The following is a 17,502-nucleotide window of genomic DNA, read 5'->3' as shown; positions in this document are numbered from 1 at the left end:
CCCCAAAGGCAAGGGAATCAAGAGCAAAAATGGGACCTCATCAAGATTAAAAGCTTCTGCACAACAAAGGAAATAATCCATAAAGCTAATAGACAACTGACAGAATGGGAAAAGATAGTTGCAAATGACATATCAGATAAAGGGCTAGTATCCAAAATCTATAAGGAACTCACCAGACTGCACACCCAAAAACCAAATAATCCAGTGAGGAAATGGGCAGAAGATATGAACAGACACTTCTCCAAAGAGGACATCCAGATGGCCAACAGACACATGAAATGATGCTCAGCGTCCTTCATCATCAGGGAATACAAATCATAACCACAGTGAGATACCACCTCATGCCAGTCAGGGTGGCTAAAATGAACAAATCAGGAGACTGTAGATGCTGGTGAGGATGTGGAGAAATGGGCACCCTCCTACACTGTTGGTGGGAATGTAAACTGGTGTAGCCCCTCTGGAAAACAGTGTGAAGGTTCCTCAAAAAATTAACAATAGAACTCGCCTATGACCCAGCAATAGCGCTGCTAGGAATTTACTCAAGGGATACAGGAGTGCTGATGCATTGGGTCACATGTACCCCAATGTTCATAGCAGCACTCTCAACAATAGCCAAAACATGGAAAGAGCCTAAGTGTCCATCGACTGACGAATGGATCAAGATGTGGTTTATCTATACAATAGAATACGACATGGCAATGAGAAACTATGAAATCTGGCCATTTGTAGCAATATGGATGGAACTTGTGGGTGTTATACTGAGTGAAGTACGTCAGGCAGAGAAGGACAGATACCATATGTTTGCACGTATAGGTGGATTAGGAGGAACTTAGTGGAGAACCATGGGGGAGAAGAAGGGAAAAAATAGTTGCGGAGAGGGAGGGAGGCAAACCATGAGAGACTCTTGAATGATGAGAACAAACTGAGGACTGATGGGGTTGGAGGGGAGGGGAAGGGGGTTATAGGCATGGAAGAGGACATTTGTGGGGATGAGCACTGGGTGTTATATGGAAACCAACTTGACAATAAACTATTAAAAAAAGAGTCTCTATGATTTGCCTCTCTCTTTGTTTTTATCTTAATTTCCTTTCCCTTCCTTTGTGTTCACCTTCTCTTTTCCTTAAATTCCACATATGAGTACAATCATATAATTGTCTTTCTCTGATTTATGCCACTTAGCATAATACACTCTAGTTCCATCCATGTTGTTGCAAATGGAAAGATTTCATTCTTTTTGATCACCAAATAATAGTCCATTATCTTTAATGGGGATAAAGTCCCCATCTTTATCCATTAGTAGATCGACATTTGGGCTCTTTCCATAAATTGGCTATTATTAATAGTGCTGCTATAAAAACTGGGATGCATATGCCCCTTTGAATCAGCACTTTGGTATCCTTTGCATAAATGCCTAGTAGTGCAATTGCTGAGGCGTAGGTTAGTTCTGTTTTCAATTTTTTGAGGGACCTCGGTACCATTTTCCAGAGAGGCTGCACCAGTTTGCATTTCCACCAGCAGTGCAAAAGAGTTCCTCTTTCTCTGCATCCTCGCCAACAAGTGTTGTCAGAGTTGTTATTTTTAGGCATTCTGACAGGTGTGAGGTGGTATGTCACTGTGATGTGTTTTGCTTTTTTGATACTCAAATATTTTCATCTCTGGCCAGAAATCTCCTTAAGTTGGCTTTACACCCTTTTCATACTACTCTACCCCTCACTGATAGTTTCCTTGCTTTCTGGTGTGACAGGTCTTCTAGGTTCCTCTTATGTATTTCCTGCCTCAAACCTGAATGAAACAGTAGAAGGAAGGAAATGAAATGATTTCCGAGTATTATTGTGAGGCAGAAATTTTAGCAATTGGGAATTACCATGGAATTCAGCTAATATGTTCTAATTCATGCACAGGCTTTAAACATGACTAGTGACATAAAAAATACTTGTCATCAGCTAAACTTCCTATTTCAGACATTAAGTGTTTTCTGTGTGGCTATGTAAAGTGATATTTTTCTTTTCTTTGTAGGCTTTGCCAATCAGTCCGATGACGATCAGGCGAATGTAATGGGTTTTCGCTTCTTAGGAGGTTCCCGAGTTACTCTTCTTGCTTCTAAAACCTCTCGTAAGTAAAACCATGGTATTACATTATTGCTTTTGAAATTTTCTTTTGAGGACACCACATCATAGATTGTCACGTCAAGAATTTCTGTACACCAGGGTGTATTCAGGTAGCTATTGAAAACTAAGAGCCATGTTATTAAATATATAGGACATAAAAGTTATGAAGATAGGATACTGTTTTATTAGAGATACATAATTTTGCTATTGGAGATTAGGAGAGTTTGAGAGAACAATTTAAATAATTGAAAATATTTCTGATGTGTGGTTTGAGAGAGAGAGAGACTGAATGTGAGTGGGGGAGTGGTAGAGAGAGAGGGAGACAGAATTCCAAGCATGCTCCGGGTTCCAAGGTGTCAGCACAGAGCCCCACATGGAGCTTGAACTCACAAACCATTAGATCATGACCTTAGCCAAAGTCGGATGCTCAACCAACTGAGCCACCCAGGTACCCCAAAAATATTTTTGATATAGGTATTTGGTGAACTAGGTTTTTCTACTAGAAACTGGAATTAATTTATGCGTGTATGTGTATTCATATGCCTGCCTTTTGGACATTGGCAAGATGAAGGTGAAAGTGTGAATAGCTTTTGCTGACACTAATCTCAGTAGAATGAAAAGTAGTAATTATATGTCAAGTTTGAATTTCAGATTTATGTATTCTTGATTGATTTGGTTGCTTCGTATGAGAATAATAGTTGAAACTACTCAATGCAAAACTAACTTCTCATATAGTGTGATACCAAAGCTACTAAAGTCATTAAGTTATATACATTTTCATGGAAATAAGGTAAAATATTAAGGAAGGAGTGTTTAACAAATTTTCAGAACACCCAAGGTGTTAGGGAGAATAAATGTATGTATTTATATGTTAAAAAGTTTACTGAGTGCACTTTTAAAATCTCTACAATTAGTGAAATGGGCTTCTACCTTCTACTTTGTGCATTTGCTGTTTTAGTTGGTTATTTCTTGCATGATCAGAAAATATAGTAAAATAAGGACATATTTCTTTTGAAAAATGAAGGTGTTAGCAGGAGGAACATAAACACATCCATGTTTTAGAAACTAACAGTGTTACAGTTCTGGAATATATAGAGTGGTGCCTGGTGAAATAGACTTGGAAACAAATAAAAATTCTAGAGTAAGGCATAGAAATCAAAGATAGTTCTTAAAAGAATGGGGGATTCTGTACTTTTAATGGGCTTTGTGATTGGTCATGACTGTAGTCTTTTTTGCATTGGCACCATTTTATTTTGATTACATTTAATCTTCAGTTGGAAGATGGAATTATTTTGGTTTATTTCTCTTTGTTAAAACTGTTCTCCTTATTTAAACTAAAAAACTGTTGCCAGCATTTCTTTGGGAAGTTGTACACATCTGTTTGACTTCAATTGATGGTGCTGTATGATGAAGCTGCAGTTGAAATTACTAAAACAAGGCAAAAACTCTTAGTGAAAATGTGGATACTTATTTCCTAATTTGCTCTTTTTTAGATAAAGTAACTCTTAGAGCATTGCTATTGCCAATGATTACCTTACCATTTCTGAATTTCACCAAATATCCAGGTATATAACTGATTTACTCACATTCATCTAAGTATATGGTAGTGCCTTCACATAGCCATACAATGGTAAGACAGACTAAATAATGGAATAGGGCAGGACCTTTAGAAACCAAATGAGTTATATAACTGAAACGTGAGGAGTCGTTATTACAGTTTCCTGATGGTATTTAGGCTTCAGTGGCATGGAATTCTACCTAGGAAACGCCTGTGGTGATAAAGGAGGTAGGTATGAAGAGAGTAGTTTCTGGGGTTGAGGCAGATGTTGGTGCTCCTTCCTGCTCTATCAGAGTGTTCTACTCCAAGAAAGAAATGATATAATTTGCACCCAGTCTGGGTTTGGCATCTTTCTTTTTGGTGAAAGACACATAATTTTTAGTCCAAAAATCTGAATTGACAGAAAAATCTTACATATGGAAAGAACCCAGTATTTCGTTCCTAGTAAACAGTCAGTGCTTTGTATGTCATATAAAGTTGCCTTTGGATATTGGATAGTATTTTCTGTGGGCTCCACATAGTCTTCTGTTTTTAAAACCTGCCTGATAATCAGCCAAACCTTGAAGTGTGCTGATGGTAATTTTAGTTCATTTTCCTGATTAGTTATGGATCAGCCAAAGCAGACAAGAGAAAAGCGAATGCAGCTCATTGTCTCAGTTATCAAATCATATTCTCTGGAGGGAACTGAATAGGTTTTTATTTTCAGAAAGTAGAGTAGTCCTTCAATGTAATTAGAGTTTATCATGTGAATCCTTTAAAAAGAAAGCATTGAAAATAAAAAATACTTAGGAACAATACTTATACTAGCAAAATTTCTATAAATAATTCCAGAGTCCCAAATTGAAAATAATAAGACAAATGATGGCTATATCTGTTACCTTGATTAGAGTGATAGTTTTATGACTATCAAGTTCATCAAATTGTATACATTAAATATGTGCAGTTCGTCAAATTGTGTACATTAAATATGTGCAGTTTTTTGTATTATCAGTTATACCTCTGTAAAGTTGTTAAAAGTAACAAAACAGATCAAATTTTATGAGATCAATTGTTTTTATAATCAGAATTATAAACATTCATATATGAAAGTCAATTATTTCAACTGATTCAGTACAATGGGATTTCAGAAGAAATATGGTGTTGCCTAAATATGTGTATATCCCTGCTATGCCACTTTTTAAAATTAAACAATTTTTTTTAATGTTTTTCATTTATTTCTGAGAGAGAGAGAGAGACAGTGTGAGCATGGGAGGGTCAGAGAGAGAGGCAGACACAGAACACGAAACAGGCTCCAGGCTCTGAGCTAGCTGTCAGCACAGAGCCCAACACGGAGCTCGAACCCACCAACCGTGAGATCATGACCTGAGCCGAAGTCAGATGCTTAACTGACTGAACCACCCAGGCACCCCATCACATTTTTAAGCTCCATTTTCAGTGACTTATTACCTCACACAACAAATACTGTCACCTCTCTCTCTTTCCTTCCTCCTGTTCCTTTCTGTCTGTAATTTTCTTGGTGTTCCTTATCCCTGTTTCTATTTTGATCTTTATTATAGCTATTTGTATCTTACCTTACTATACTTGTTTCTTAAAGGCTTAAAAATAGTTTACAAAATTTCTAAAATGTGAAAGGAGAAAATAAGTAGTTGAAGGAAACAGAGAGAGAGTAAAAGCAGGAAATTAATAAAGATAAGAATAAGATTAACACTCAGAAACATATACTGTACAATTGATAAGGTGCCTAGCAGACTCCAAATGATAATAAAACATTTTAGTTCCAATTTTCAGAATTTTCAAAGGATAAAATTAAGTATGTTGTTTAGGAGACACACAGCCATTACTGATGTTGGGTTCAGAATGGAATTTCTTTCATGAATCCACAAGGACAATCTCTTCAATAATGTCTTTATAGCTTACTTTTATAACTATAATATTATGTACTTATAATTTATGAGTAACAGATTTCACAGAACTTTAAAAATAATAATGAACTCAGTTTATTAAATATAATTCTGTCTCAGCCCAAATCAGTGAATTTGAGCATATCTAGTGATGCAAGTTTTTAGTATCTAATATTTTCACTAAGAATGGACAACCAAACTCAGTAATTCAGAAGTGAAGTATGGGAGAGAGTTGTGGGTTTTGTTTTGTTTTAAAGTGAGCACAGTTAGAACATGGTTCAATAATAATTGAAATGATTGAGTTCAGTGGGAGAGGCTGATGATCAGGAAAAAGAAGGGGACTCACAAAGCAATAAAGTCCCGTAGAAGGAAAAAGGATGTGGGCTGCACAGCTTGGGGAGATTAAAGGGGAGATTAAAAAGTCCTATGACTTTTTAACTTTACTATGACTGGAAGAATTGGAGGTAGGTCCAGAAAGACTTTGTAGATTTGTTGGTGGGAAGATAAAGGAGCTTTGATGTTGTATAAATTTGAAAAGGTATGACATTGTTGACTTGGAGAATAAGAAAGCAAACTCATGAAGGATAAGGCAATGTTGAGTTCCCATTTGGAGTTTTGAAGTGAAACCAAGTCATCCTTAGACAATTTTTTCTGGCAGTGATTTGTTTATTAGAATCCATGCAACTAAAGCCAGGGCTGGGATTTTGAAACAGATTATTGCAAATAAAATATTTTTGTGAGAATGATTGTAATGATAGCTACAACATCTAAACTGATAAGAATAGAAGTAAAGATTAGAGAAAACTGATACAGGGTGAAAAATTAATGGATTTAATGGATCACAAGTCTTTTTTAGTGAGAGAGAGCAAGAGAGCGTGCAGGAACATGAGTTGGGGAGGGATAGAAGGAGAGGGAGAATCATAAGCAGGCCTCATGCCCAGCACAGAGCCTGATGCTGGGCTTGATCTAATGACCATGAAATCATGATCTGAGCCAAAATCAAGAGTCGGATACTTAATGGACTGAGCCACCCAGGCGACCCTGGATCACAAGTCTTAATAAGGTTGAAGAGGCATAGTGGGAGTTGTAAAACAAGTGAACTAGAAAAACAAAAGGGGGTGGTCAGAAAATGAATGAGATATTGATGTTTGAGGTCAGCGGAACTACAGATTCTGGTAAAGACAAAGGTGATCTTGGGGAGTGCTTTGTGAATATGCCAAAGGACCAATGGAGATGGTGTTCAAGGAAATGAAGTGTCACAGTTGTGGATATTAAAAGAGCCTATTTGATGTTAGCACAATGAATGAGAAAAAGAAGCACATCCACATGCATTATTGTGAAATTTTAGAGCACTGAATATCTGGAGCATATCCTCAAAGATTAGAGAGGAAGAAAACAAGCTCTGCAAAGAAGATGAATCAAGAAAGCATTTTAACTTTTCATTAAACACCTTGGATATTAGAGGACCATGGAAAATTGTCCCCAAGATTTGAAGGAAATGATTTTCAAATTAGAATTTTGTGTCTTGCTAAACTGGCACTTAGCAATATGCGCTGAGTAAACACATGCTCTCAGCATCACAAGTAGGGATAAGCAATTACAGGTAGCAAATTTATGTAGCCTCGGGTAGGCCTTCGGAAAATGGGAAAGATAACTAATACACTGAACATTTCCACATCCTTAAAGATTTTAACATACTGGAAAGAGCAATTGGATTGAATAAGGTCAAACATAAAAGTCATTTGCTTGTCTCTTTTGATTATTTTCCTTTAAGATATAATGAAAAAATTATACTCATGTATGTGAATAAGGGTTGGGCCCTGAAAAAGACTTTCTTTTTGTATTTTCCCAAAAGAAAAATATGTGATCTTAAATTATCTTAACCAAAATATCTTCAGAACAAGGAAAGAAAGGGTCTTGCTCTGTTTCTTCTGAGTAGACTATACCTTTGTTCATTTTTCACTCAGCAGCCATATTAGATATAAAGATTGTCATGGCTTTTGTGGAGCTCATGGGCTCATGGGAGAAACAACCTGAGAACCAATAGCAGAATGCTTAATAAGCCCACAGAAGTATCCTTTAGGTGCAATTGGAGCATAAAGGAATGAGGTTCCATAAGAGATTTTATTTATAAAGGATCTTGAAGAATGAATAGGAGATTGTTAGGTGGAGGGCATTTCAGAAAGAGGAAAAGGTTGATAAAGCATGTGTATTTTAGCAATTAGTAAATTTTCTTCTGTACCTGGAAGTACATATAGTAGGGGCTCTGTGATAGTCCTTTAATGAAGCCAGAAATTTAGAGACAAATGTAATGATCAAATCTAATGTATGCAGTGATTCATCAATATAAAATGACTATTAATCATAGTATTCTTAGCAATATTACTAAGGGGCAGTGGTAATATTATATGAGTCCAGATTGGAAAAAGCTTCTTGAGAAGTAAATTTAGAGAAACCATCCATAATTTCTACTAATATTGAAGAAGTTATATATTTGGAATATTATACTAATACCTACTGAAATTGTTTATATTATTTCTTCCAACTTTTTGTTTTAAAAAGCATGCATTTACTTATCTGTCTCACATTTTAAAATTTCCAAATAGCATAAATTATATTGATGCTTTGTTTATGATATGAATACAAACATTATTTATATTGATGAATTTCAGATGTTCTGACATGAATAGAGCATGACGTGATACATTTGTGCGCCCTGTTTAGTTAAATATATTATTTTCTCCGTTTGTAGTAGAGTGGAATGGCAATTGACTAGGCTCCAGTTATCCAAATTTATTTCATTTGGAGGCTGAAATGGTTATTTCCACTGAGCTGCTATTACAAGATGCAAAGGAAAAGAGATAAAAAAATAAGTTGAATGTTCATTTTGGCAGCTATTTTAATTACGAATATTGTAAGGGTGTATTTTAAAATACAACTTTCTTCTTTCATGTCATATTATAAATAGAAATTTTTATTTCTCCTTTCCATGAAATGTATACTCTGGAAAATCTCCAGGGCAATATTGACCATCTTTGAGTACTAATACTGAGAAAATGCTTAATAATAAAAATAATGCCTTATAAATCTTTGACTCACTAATTCTTACTGATTTTGGTAATCTGAAAAAGTCAACTTAAAATACTGTGTTTATATTTCTAAATCTCGAGTCTAATTGTAAAATCTTTCATTGCAAAAAGTTTTATTTTTCTTTTTTTCCCTGCATGTGTTGATGAAAATAAGAAAATAATTGAAGCCAACATTTTAAAGCTACATAAACTATCACACCTATTTAAATGTTTATTATGGTTTTTACATTTCTGTTATTTGGTGACATTCCTGTACTATACTTGGTCACAGTAGAGTTCTGTCTTAGTCCATATGGGTTGGTTATAACAAATTCATAGACTGGGTGGCTTTTGTACAACTTTAATTTATTTCTCATAGTTCTAGAGGCTGTGAAGTCTAAGATCAAGGTGGCAGTAGATTGGGTGCCTACTTCCTGGTTCACAGATATCTGGCTTTTTGTTATGTCCTCCCATGGCAGAAGGGCCAAGGGCGCTCTGTAGAGTTTCTTTTATAAGGTCACTAATCCCATTCATGAGGTCTTCACCCTCATGACCTAATTCCAAGGGCCCCATTTCCAAGTACCATTGCTTTGGGCTTTAGAATTTAACTTAGGAATTTTGTAGGGGACACAAAATTCAGTCTGTTGTAAGTAGATACTCCTGGATATCTGAAATTTTATTCATAATTGGGTTTTTCATTGAGTTTTAGATTTACTTGTTTCACTCCATCAGACAGTTTTAATTTTTTCAACCAATATTTTTTGGACCTCTGATTTTGGTTGGTTTAAAATTAAAATACAAAGGTAAATTGCATTTGTATAGGTCTCTTCCATACATTATATTTGATCTTCATACTAACCTTTTGAGATATGTGTTAGTTCCCCATTTGTATACATGAAGAAATTGAAGATTGAATCATTTACTTGTACTGAAGTCACAGATTTAAAAATTTACTAGATTTTAAGTTTTTTGATCAGAGGATAAGACTTGAAAAACAGGATTTTCTTTCTAACGTGATGTCTTTAATTACTAAATATGCCACCATCTGTGACTTGGACCATGATTATAATGTCCTAACTGTAAGTCTATTTTTGCTCCTTTCTGATTCATTTTCTGCTTGGCAGCTCTTATAATAAAAACAGAGAAACAAGTAATCACAAATTATATCATGCTACTTTCCAGCTTGAAATCCTTTGTGTTTATACTAATTCCAAACTCTTTACCAACCTTTGTAGTTCTCCCTGTATGTTCTGGCCCCAGACTAACATCCAGCCTCATCTAAGGGGACTCACTTTTTCACTCTGGTTTTCTCTCAGTTTCTGGTACCTATCTGACATTTTCTGCCTTGAGGTCTTTGAGCCTGTTAAATCCCTGAACTCATCTTCCCACCCTTAAAGTCCAGACTTTATGGGGGCGCCTGGGTGGCTCAGTCGGTTAAGCGTCTGACTTCAGCCCAGGTCATGATCTCACGGTTCGTGGGTTCAAGCCCCGTATCAGGCACTGTGCTGACAGCCAGATCAGAGCCTGGAGCCTGTTCTGAAACAGCCTGTTCTGTGTCTCCCTCTCTCTCTGACCCTCCACTGCTCATGCTGTCTCTATCTCTCTCTCTCAAAACAAACAAACAAACAAAAAAAAAACATTAAAAAACAAACAAACAGACTTTATGTACAGAATGATTAGGGAAGTGGGATCTAAACTCAAACTGATAGTTGAAATCCCAGCCCTCCTTACAATTTGTCTGAATGACTTTGGAAAAATTACAGTGCCTGTTTTTTCATCTATAAAATGGGGATAAAAACATAACAATTATAATATGTAAGAATCAAATAAAATAATACCTAAAAAGCATGTAACAATTTCCTGTTATACTATAAGTGCCAGGTAAATTTTAGCTGCTAATGCTGTTTTCATCATTATTACTATTAGTATTACCACTGATGTCACTCTCTCAGTGTGACTTTCTATGACCATGCTATCTCAAGAAAAGGCACCCATTTATCTTTATTACAGCACCTTTTTTAAAAATTTGCATTAGTTTTTCCTTGTACCTATTTTTTACTTATTTACTTAATTATTTTCTGTCCTGCCACGACGATTAGAAGCAGGACCAGTATGTGTTGTTCCCTGTTGTCTTTTCAGCATTTAACAGTTTTTGACTGGATGAATAGATATAGTATCACCTTGAATCTTGAGATTACAACCAAAGATACTCTTGCACTGTGGTCCTTCCATAAAGGGCACTCCATCACATGTCACCCTTTGCTTTGAATCTACTATACATAACTTTTCTCTGTTACTTTATGTTTAGAGAGTGGAAGTCTTTGCCCACTAGGGGATTGAGAGGGGTCTCTCAGAGAGTCCATAGGCCTCTCTTCAGATAATTCAAATCCTGATAAAAGGAGAAGAGAAGTGTTCAGACTTGCCCACATTTCATTTTGTCGGATTAGGGAATTTGCTGTCTGCCAGGGTGGGGAAAGGAGTTCTAATTGTAGGCAGCAGAGACCTGACACTTTACCTCTCTGGGGAAGAGTTCTGGGCACTGCTGCCTTTCTTGGCACAACATCCCTCTGCTTTTCTTAATATAACACCCATGCCCAGTGTAAGCTGTTAATGTGGACTGAGCCAGCACTTCCTAGGAGGCATTAGGAATGGAGCTAACTGGATTTATCTTGCACAGTCAAGCATCAGCCAGCCACTGGCCAGCTGAACTGTTGGGATACTGCTGAGAATCCTGTCCATGTTTTCCCCAGTGATAAGTTCTGATAAATCTTCACACTAACTTTGGGGGACAGACTTGCCTGGTCATACCTGAATATGCCTTGTTTCCAGATGTTCTTGCCGGTACTTTTATGGACAATTTAACAGAAACTGGTGTGATAATCTTGTTATAGCACAGCATATGAACTGATCACTTAGCTTCAGCCATAGTAGCTTCCTCAGGGTTCTTGAAAGCACATCGCTGCCTCAGAGTCTTCATACTCACAGTTCCCTGGGTTTGGAATGCTCTTCCCACAGATATCCCCATGGTTTTCCCTATCACTTCATTCAGGTACTTTGAAATATATATTTTTTAGATCTTGGGCCTGTATATAATTCTTTCACGTGTGTTATAATAATCCCAGTTGTTTATGTACATCTCTTTTAATATATGTAAATTGTGACACATTTGTGTTGGAAAATGAGAGTTGAAAGAAATAACTTTCTGTAGTTTTATTTCATCTTCTATATAAGAAATTTTATTCCTTAGGTGTATTCAGGCTGCACTCCAGGTTTTCTACCTACTTGTGGAAGCCCATTCAGAATCCTTCTAGAACAGAATGAATTAAATTTCCTTTGAAATATTAGCAATGTAATGTTTATGTAAAAATTTATACCTATCTTTAGAGTGACAGCAAATTCTATGCTAAGGAAAATATATTTTATTAAAGCCACTTTTTTTTTTTCATATCTGCTATTTGAAAATTACTGGGTTAGTTAGGTTCTATGTGGGTCTAACTGGGTTTATGATGCTCTTGCTCTTAGTTTATGTTTTCTTGGGGGAAATAATGGTGATAATGATGATAGTAGGTAACAGTTATTGAGTGCTTACTTTGTGGCAGGCACCATTTTAAGAATTTTATTAAAGTGAGCCCATGAAGGCATGTTTCTTTTCACTTTCAGAATCTCAGAATCTGGGAGTGGTAAAGGATCCTGTTCAATAGTATGAACCCTGGAGGGAGCTTTTCTCTAATACTATTGACAGATATTCTTACAGGATCCCCATGGAGGTTTACAAAAAGGGTGGGGCCCTGAGCTACTGTCGGAGGAGCTCACATAGCCTAGAAGCAGCTGAAGCTGAAAGGTGAGGACCATCAGCAGTGGTAGGAGGTGTGGGAACGACTGGAACAGGAGCTGGAGGTGTTGCTGATGGCCAGCCTCTCTGAGGAAGCCCACAAGATGGTGTGAGAAGCTCACAGGAAGTAGTTGGCATCAGAAAAACTGCTGAAGGAGGTAGGGGGCAGGATCGACATGCTGCAGGTGGAGATGATAGCCTTGAAGACATCAGTCATCACATCCACATCCAGCTTATCCCAACCATGAGCCCTCCCTGCAGCTGCTGAACCCTACTAAGCCTGGGCCCCACAAGGGCCAGGAATACTAGCAGCAGCCTCTACCAAGTTGTGCTCCACTGTGAGACATGCCCTTTCCTTGGACGAAGAGGACAAGGAGATGGGTATCACCGTATCTGCAGAATTTGAGGCCTGGAGGGAGTTGCTTGTCTTAGACAAGTCCTTTTCCTTCCTTGGAAGGATGTGGGCCCTTGCCTGGACTTTATTATGCAAAATTTCTTGGTGCTGTTGTAAACTTCTCTAGAGGACAGCAAATGCTCACCATCTAGCCTGTGGCTTTGCAGATACTGCTGCAATAAGAGTGGACACAGTCAGGTTTGGCAGTGCCAGCTTATATGCACACACCTGCCAGTACCATACCTTGCTTTGTCACTTTGAGAGCCCCACCTACATCTCACCATCTTCTCTAGCCTGGATCACTGTAGTGTACAACTTTGTCACCTTCATCTGCGATGTCTAGCAAGATCTGTTGCAGAAGAATCTGAAGCCACTGTTTTGGGACATCATAAAGCTATAAGAGGAGATGCAACTGGCCCAGTTCTTACTCTAGGAGGCCTGAAGCCAGATCTGCGTAGGAGGGACAAATGGCCAGGACCTAGAGGCAGCACTGAGTTGGTACCAAATATCTGTCCCAGAACAGATGGAGAGAGAGATCTGTACATGAGAAGATGACCTGTGTTTCTTCCCCTTAGTGTTCTATACCAAACACCAAGGAGCTTGGAGCCTTAAACACTTCCATTGGAGTGAGGTAGCTCCCTATATCCTGAGGCAGCTAACTCTATGAATATCTATCATTATTACACAAAACTTATTGTGCCTTCTGCCCTTTGCCACTCCCTTGCTATTGTCTAATTCTTCTGCTATGTGATAGGCCATCACATGCTTGAAAATAGTAACATACCACTTGTGGGAAGGTCCTGGTGCTTCTGTGGCAACGTCAGCCTGCATGGAGTATTCCTGAATCAGTAATGGTAAAAGCAGTGTTTACTCTTCCCCAATAACTACATCTTTCCAGGTCTGCATGGAACTCGTTAAGGGTAGAGGCTCTTAATTTATCCATGATTTAATCCCCAGCATCTTGTGCTGGGTTATATAAATGAATGAAAGAGTGAATAAATACCAGTCTGGGTTTAATATGTTGGGTCCCAAGCTTACCTTGGATAGGACCCTAGATTTAGAGAAGTGTAATATTGTATGTTGTTATCATCATTCTTCCTTTTACCTCTTTACTTCCGCCCCACCACAGTTGTGCTCTCTCTATTCTTAGAGCATTAAGCATTCAGTGACATTTGCAGAGAAAGGTAAAAGCTGTTTTATCTGACCATGGCCTTACTATCTTTGATGGGGAGAAATGAGGAAACAGTCTGATCAACACCATGGCCAGAAGTCAGAGTTCAGAATAAGACTAGGGTGAAGGTAGCACAGAGGGACGCTCCAGAGGAAATGATATGATAGCAGAGAACACTGGGGTGTTTGCCATACACTGTGGCAGGCATACCCAAGATATTTTATTCCTTGTGTTGAATATATTGAAAGAGAGATAACTAGGAGAATGAGAGGAGATATGTTTTTGAATTGTGGTGGCAGATGACAAATTGAAGTCCTAATAACTAATTTTCAGATGTCATATATTCATAGAATTTGTCAAGGACCATGGGGAATATAATAAATATTTCATATGTCTACATGTCATGCTACCTTAGCAAGACCTTAGTCTCCCTAAGCAAGGATACTGAGTTCATCTTTGTACTGCCAACATTTCTTTATGAAATTGTACATAATAGATGCTCAATAAGTGGTAAATTAAATAGAATAGGGGAATTGGTTCTAGATCTCAAAAAGTATATAATCTCTTAGAGAAACTGAGTATAATCATCTGGAAAGTTAAATAGGAATAAGAAAAAGTATATACCATGATCAAATGGGATTTATGCCAGGTATGTAATGCTGATTCAACACTTGAAAACCAATTGGTGTAATCCTCTTAACTTTTTGTAGTCTTAGCTTTAGTTAATAATCACAGTGTATTGTATTCATCATTAATCTTAATTAATCATACATAATTATGTACCATAAAATGTAAGATATTAATAATTGAGGAAATTGGGTGAAGGGTGTGTGGAAACTCTGTATTATCTTCATAGTTTTTATGTAAATTTAAAACTGTTCTAAAATTAAATGTTAATTAAAAAATGCATGGTTGGATGTGGTTAAGTGCATAGTAAACTGTAGACATGCTAAGTATCTATATGAATTTAAAGAGGTACAATATTGTGAAGTGGTTAAGATTAGTAGCTAATCTTTGGATTAATAGCTAGAGTTCTAATTCTTGCCTGTGACTATCTGGCTAGATGACCTTGCGGATTATTTAAACTCTTCTGTAAAATGGGAATAACAAGATTTCTCTGATAGGAATGTTGAGGTTTGAACCAGAGAGCGAATGCAGAGTGCTCAATACAGTGCCTAACACATATTAGGTTTCTATGGATGGAAGAGAAATAAAGATTTCTTGGGGTAGGTAGGATTGAAGCCAGGTCCTGAAGAGTAGGTAGGATTTAGACAGGTGGGGGAAAAGGATATACAGTATATCATGAATTCTAGCTCTGACATTTAATTTGGTTTGTAACCTTTGACAAGTCTCTGAAACTCTCTGTGCCTAGTTTTCTTTTTTTTTTTTTTTTTAAAAAGGTTGTTGCAGTCACAGTACTTTGTTCATTGTTGGTGTTCAACAAATAACAGTTGCTCTTATCATAGATGTAGTTACTGCCACTGCTGTCATTATTGTCATTATCATCAAATTGTGGTAGGGGATGGACAAGAATTTGACTCTCTTGGAGCTGAGGTTTCAGCAAATGGAGGGAAACAAGATTGATATTTAGGGAAGGGATTGGTTACAAATATAAATAAAAGAAATATTAGAAAAATAGAAAACTTTGTTCATGGTTACAGGGATTTAAGCTGGCTACAACTAACATCCAAGATGTAGGACTTTCTGCAGAATAAGTTTTATTTCACAAGAATATTCTGAAACAAATTAATACATACCAGATTATACTTTTTCAATGGCTTTTTTTCTTACCTTGTAAACAAACCTTTCTTATTTTCTTCCTTTTTTTTAAAGAAGGACCCAACTTCGGGTGTTTTTATTGAAACCTGTGAAAAGAAACATGGGGAAAGGACCATACTCTCCACCTTGTCACTGTGACCACATACCTTTGGAATTAAATATTAAGTGTTTGATGTAGAGAACTGCAATAAAGCAGTAGAAATCCTATCTATAGTCCCCTCCACCCCCCATTTTTTGTCCTTTTTGTTTGGGTATTCATGTCAGAATTAGTGATAATCATGTAGTTTCAGCTAGTAATTATGTGTTAATAAGCATTTTTTCATAATTATCTTTTCTCTCTAAGAACGATATCGCATCCAGAGTGAACAATTTGAAGATCTTTGGCTCATAACAAATGAGCTTATTATCCGCCTTCAAGAATATTTTGAAAAACAGGGAATCAAAGATTTTGCCTGTTCTTTTTCTGGATGTATGCCCCTTCAAGAATATTTTGAGTTGATTGATCATCATTTTGAGGTATGTATGATCATAACTCATACTATCTATAATTTTTCAATATATGGAAGAGAAAGAAATGCTACAGAGGAAAGAATTCTAGTATATACATTAGTTAATTGAGTGCTTCAAGTAGTTATTTTATCTGGATGATAGATTTTGTGTATCTGTTCCTGCCCTCTTCCCCACTTTGTGATCACTAGCAGACCTTAACAGAGTGGCTGCCCAGAGCTAAGCATGTGGTCTGGCTTCAGAACAAGCTGATTTAATTTTCCCACATGGAGACTTAAACTTTGACCCCAATAACCCAGTGTTAAAACTGTTTGAGCTTATTGGCGGCCATTTGGCTAACCAATTCTAGCAGACCATAAATGAGGTGTGATTATAAAGTAAAGTGATTTTTCCTTTTCTTTTTTAACAAGCACACCAGAACTTCTGCATCTAAATGAGGGTTAACCACATAAAATATTCTTCTGTATCTGGCACAATGGGCACTTAGTAAATGCTGAACGATTAAATGTTTAAACAAATGAGATCTGACAGTGAGTTTGTTGCCAGAATATTTTCATTTCTTCTTTGAAAGCCTTTCCTCAGAGCCTGTACTAGATTGTCCTGAGTATCATGATGGTCTAAAATCTTCATCCTTTGAAGATTGATTTGATATTTAGAAGTAGTCAAGAGTCATGTCCTGTGAATGAATTGGTTAATGACACTGTTTTAAAAATCTCATGTGTTAAAAAAAATTCCCCTGATTCAAATACTTATTTCCCTATAAATAGACTCTGTAGGTGATTAAAAAGACGGGATTTCAAAAGTATTTTCAGCATTATTTACAGAAGCATTCGTTCTCTAGAGCAACTACTTTTAAGGAATCAATAGGTTTTTGCATTTCAGTTTATAAACTATGAGGTGTGAGTGTGTGTGTGTGTGACAGAGAGAGAGAATATGTCATGTCACTTGTTAGTCACATGAACATTCATTCTAGTTAATGTTCAGTCCCTTAGACATCCGAAGAACACTGACTTTAACCTATAAAGACTTCTTTTAGTATAGTGAGAACATAAAGGGGAAATTTCGGTGCATAGAATCCAACTACAAATAACATTTATCATTATCAAATAAATTGAACTTATTTCAGTTCTCTTTAATCTCTGCTGATAGTATTTTATAGGACAGTATGCTTTTGACCAAATCAT

At 36.7% G+C, this 17,502-nt stretch overlaps 1 protein-coding gene across 2 annotated transcripts in view; it reads left to right on the top strand.

Moving 5' to 3' along the window:
• Positions 1-17,502, top strand: part of BBS9 (Bardet-Biedl syndrome 9) — a 454,413-nt gene that overhangs the window by 228,914 nt on the left and 207,997 nt on the right. For both annotated transcript variants that reach the window (XM_039251160.1, XM_039251161.1), the window contains exons 17-18: positions 2,017-2,112; positions 16,155-16,327. In XM_039251160.1, the coding sequence (XP_039107091.1) occupies positions 2,017-2,112; positions 16,155-16,327 (269 nt within the window). The remainder of the gene's footprint in view (positions 1-2,016; positions 2,113-16,154; positions 16,328-17,502) is intronic.

This window comes from Hyaena hyaena, unplaced genomic scaffold (genome assembly GCF_003009895.1).
Source record: "Hyaena hyaena isolate Hyena2069 unplaced genomic scaffold, ASM300989v1 scaffold_387, whole genome shotgun sequence".
NCBI classification, from domain to species: Eukaryota; Metazoa; Chordata; class Mammalia; order Carnivora; family Hyaenidae; genus Hyaena; species Hyaena hyaena.
Note: the sequence above shows the minus strand (reverse complement) of the source record. Positions and strands in the feature narration are given on the sequence as shown.